The following is a 2,389-nucleotide window of genomic DNA, read 5'->3' as shown; positions in this document are numbered from 1 at the left end:
TTTCCCTAGCTATTCTTTACAAAAGTTTTTTGCAACTTTCTTGAGTTTATTTCTTTGAGTTCCATCTCTATATTCAAAGCAGTCGTAAATGCTCAATGGCTTAGAAAGGGAAGGGCCCCCGTGGCCACCACGAAGTCACATCTGGCGACCGAAGGCCGCGCCACCTCCAGGGCACCTTCCAGCATCTTCAGGACTCGGAGCCCGGCCAGCCCCTCAAGCTCCCGGCGGGCAGCGCACGGCCCGCAGCCCGGGCAGCACGACCTTGCCCTTGCGGTGCAGGTCGCCCTGGGCGCCCGTGTTGAGCCGCTGCACCAGCAGCTTCTCGTAGAGCAGCGGGTGGTAGGCGCCCAGCGTGCAGGCCGCGTCGTAGTAGGGCTCGTGGTAGTGGCACAGGTCCGTCTGCCTCACGGACGGGATGTACTCGTACACGTGCACCTCGCCGCACAGGCTCATCATTAGCAGGATGCCTGCAGGAGAGACCGGAGCCGTGAGCAACGCGGGGAGGGGCTACATCAGCCCTCACGCTGGATCCGGATTCCGCGCTCGTGTCTTCCCTGTCTGTCTACGCATCTCTCTGTCCTTCTGCCCGTGACATTGGAATTGTCTGTTTACAGTCTGTCTTTCCCACCAGACGGCAGAGGATCTGAGGGTTAGGGCTGGGCCTCATCCATCTTTCTGTCACTAGTGGCGAGCACAGTATCTGGTGGAGAGTTGGGGGCCCGTGCTTGTTGAATGACTGTATGACCTGCTTTCTTGCTTTTTTAAAGGTAACGAGGTGGGGGACGTCTTTGAAGGGTTGGGGGTGGAGGGGTTACGGCTGGGGCAGGAGATTCCTGCTCTGAGCCCCCTTCCTTGTCAGCTTCACTTTGTGGCTGTAACTTCCAGTGAGGGGCGTGCGTGCGGTTTGGGGGCTGGGGGCGTGTTAAGATGTGATGCTATGAAACATTCACTCGTCCACATGACCGCTGGGGGCCCAGGAATGAGAGAAGAAAAGACAAAGTGATCAAACTTAAGGAAAGGACAGTCAGCGCCAGATCTGCATCCCCAAGTCAGAATATCATGTACCACCTTCGACATGCAGGTCCAACTGATTTGCGGCAGGACTGTGATATAACAAAGAAGCGCATGTTATAAAAAAACAGATGCTAAAATAGTTGCTTAAATGGAAAGAGATGGAGACACAGAGTTCAAAATTAATATTAAAATTATTTTTCTCACTGGAACGATCAATATTAAAGTTGCTTTCATTTCTTTCTTTTTTTTTTTTTTAACGTTCAAGATAGCTATAACACCATATGATCATTGAGCAGATCTCGTTCTGGATCTATACTAAAGAGCTTTCTTTTCCTAGCTCCACCATCATCTTTGTTAACATTCTTTAAACTTAAAAAACATATGGACTTCCCTGGAGATCCAGTGGTTAAGACTCCACGCCTCCAATGAAAGGGCTGTGGGTCCGATCCCTGGGTGGGGAACTAAGATCCCACATGCCGCATGGTGCAGCCAAAAGAAAAAACACCCCAAGAGGAAAACAAAAGAAAAAAAATATGCTTAGCCCTTTTATGAAAGGATATCCCTTGTTATGAAAAACGCACGAAGTCACACAGTTAGCTCCTGTTACAGACAAGGTTTCTCTGCAGAGTGCGATTCTATTTCTAATTAATCAACTGCGTGCATCATGAAAATCCCCACAACTGGAGAAAGTACGGCACGAGGGGCCCAGGGGAGCAGTGGGAAGGGCCTGGTTTTGCCTGGGGATCCAGAAAGGTCCCCAGGGAGGTGAGGCCTGAACCCGCAGGTACCAGCTTGGGCGGGGCGAGGTGGGGGCAAGAAGACGGGGGGGAAGCAGAAAGGATGACAGAGAGGCCCCTGGGGTCCTGCTGAGAAGACGTCAGGATGTGCCTTGCGGGCCACGAAGCTGCTGTGGCTGAGAGTAAACCACGCTCCTAACGAGAGACAGAGATTCTTCAGGTCAAGGTCTAGGAAGTGACGCTGTTCCCAACAGTGCGTCGAAACTTCAAGTCCCTGGTCAGTCCCCCTCTTCCTCCCAGCTCTGCGGGCTCCCTCCCCCGCTCCCGCGTCCGTGGGCCCCGCCCACCGTGACCGTGATCCAGGTGAAGCCAAGAGAGAACAGAGGACCAGCACCTGCTTCCTCAAGTCACCGAGGGGGTGGGCACCAGCCCAGCCTTGCACGGGCAATACGATCTCTGCCTCTTTTGTTTTTTAAAATTCTTTATCAAAATCTTTTCCCACTTAGGTTATTATAGGGCATTGAGCAGAGTTCCCTGTGCTATACAGTAGGTCCTTATTGGTTATCTCTTAAATATAGTAGTGTGTACCCGTCAATCCCAAACTCCCGAACTAGCCTGCCCCCTCCTTCCCCCCCCCC

General features: G+C 52.4%; 1 protein-coding gene across 1 annotated transcript in view; it reads right to left on the bottom strand.

Moving 5' to 3' along the window:
- Window positions 1-213: 213 nt before the first annotated feature.
- The window catches only part of ST6GAL2 (ST6 beta-galactoside alpha-2,6-sialyltransferase 2), a 23,479-nt gene continuing 21,303 nt past the window's right edge, over window positions 214-2,389 (bottom strand). Inside the window, exon 5 of the mRNA XM_007456819.1 lies at window positions 214-467. Coding sequence (XP_007456881.1) covers window positions 214-467 — 254 coding nt within the window. The remainder of the gene's footprint in view (window positions 468-2,389) is intronic.

Source organism: Lipotes vexillifer, unplaced genomic scaffold (genome assembly GCF_000442215.2).
Source record: "Lipotes vexillifer unplaced genomic scaffold, Lipotes_vexillifer_v1.1 scaffold777, whole genome shotgun sequence".
NCBI classification, from domain to species: Eukaryota; Metazoa; Chordata; class Mammalia; order Artiodactyla; family Lipotidae; genus Lipotes; species Lipotes vexillifer.
The sequence above is the reverse complement of the archived record's forward strand: the minus strand, read 5'-3'. Positions and strand labels throughout refer to the sequence as shown.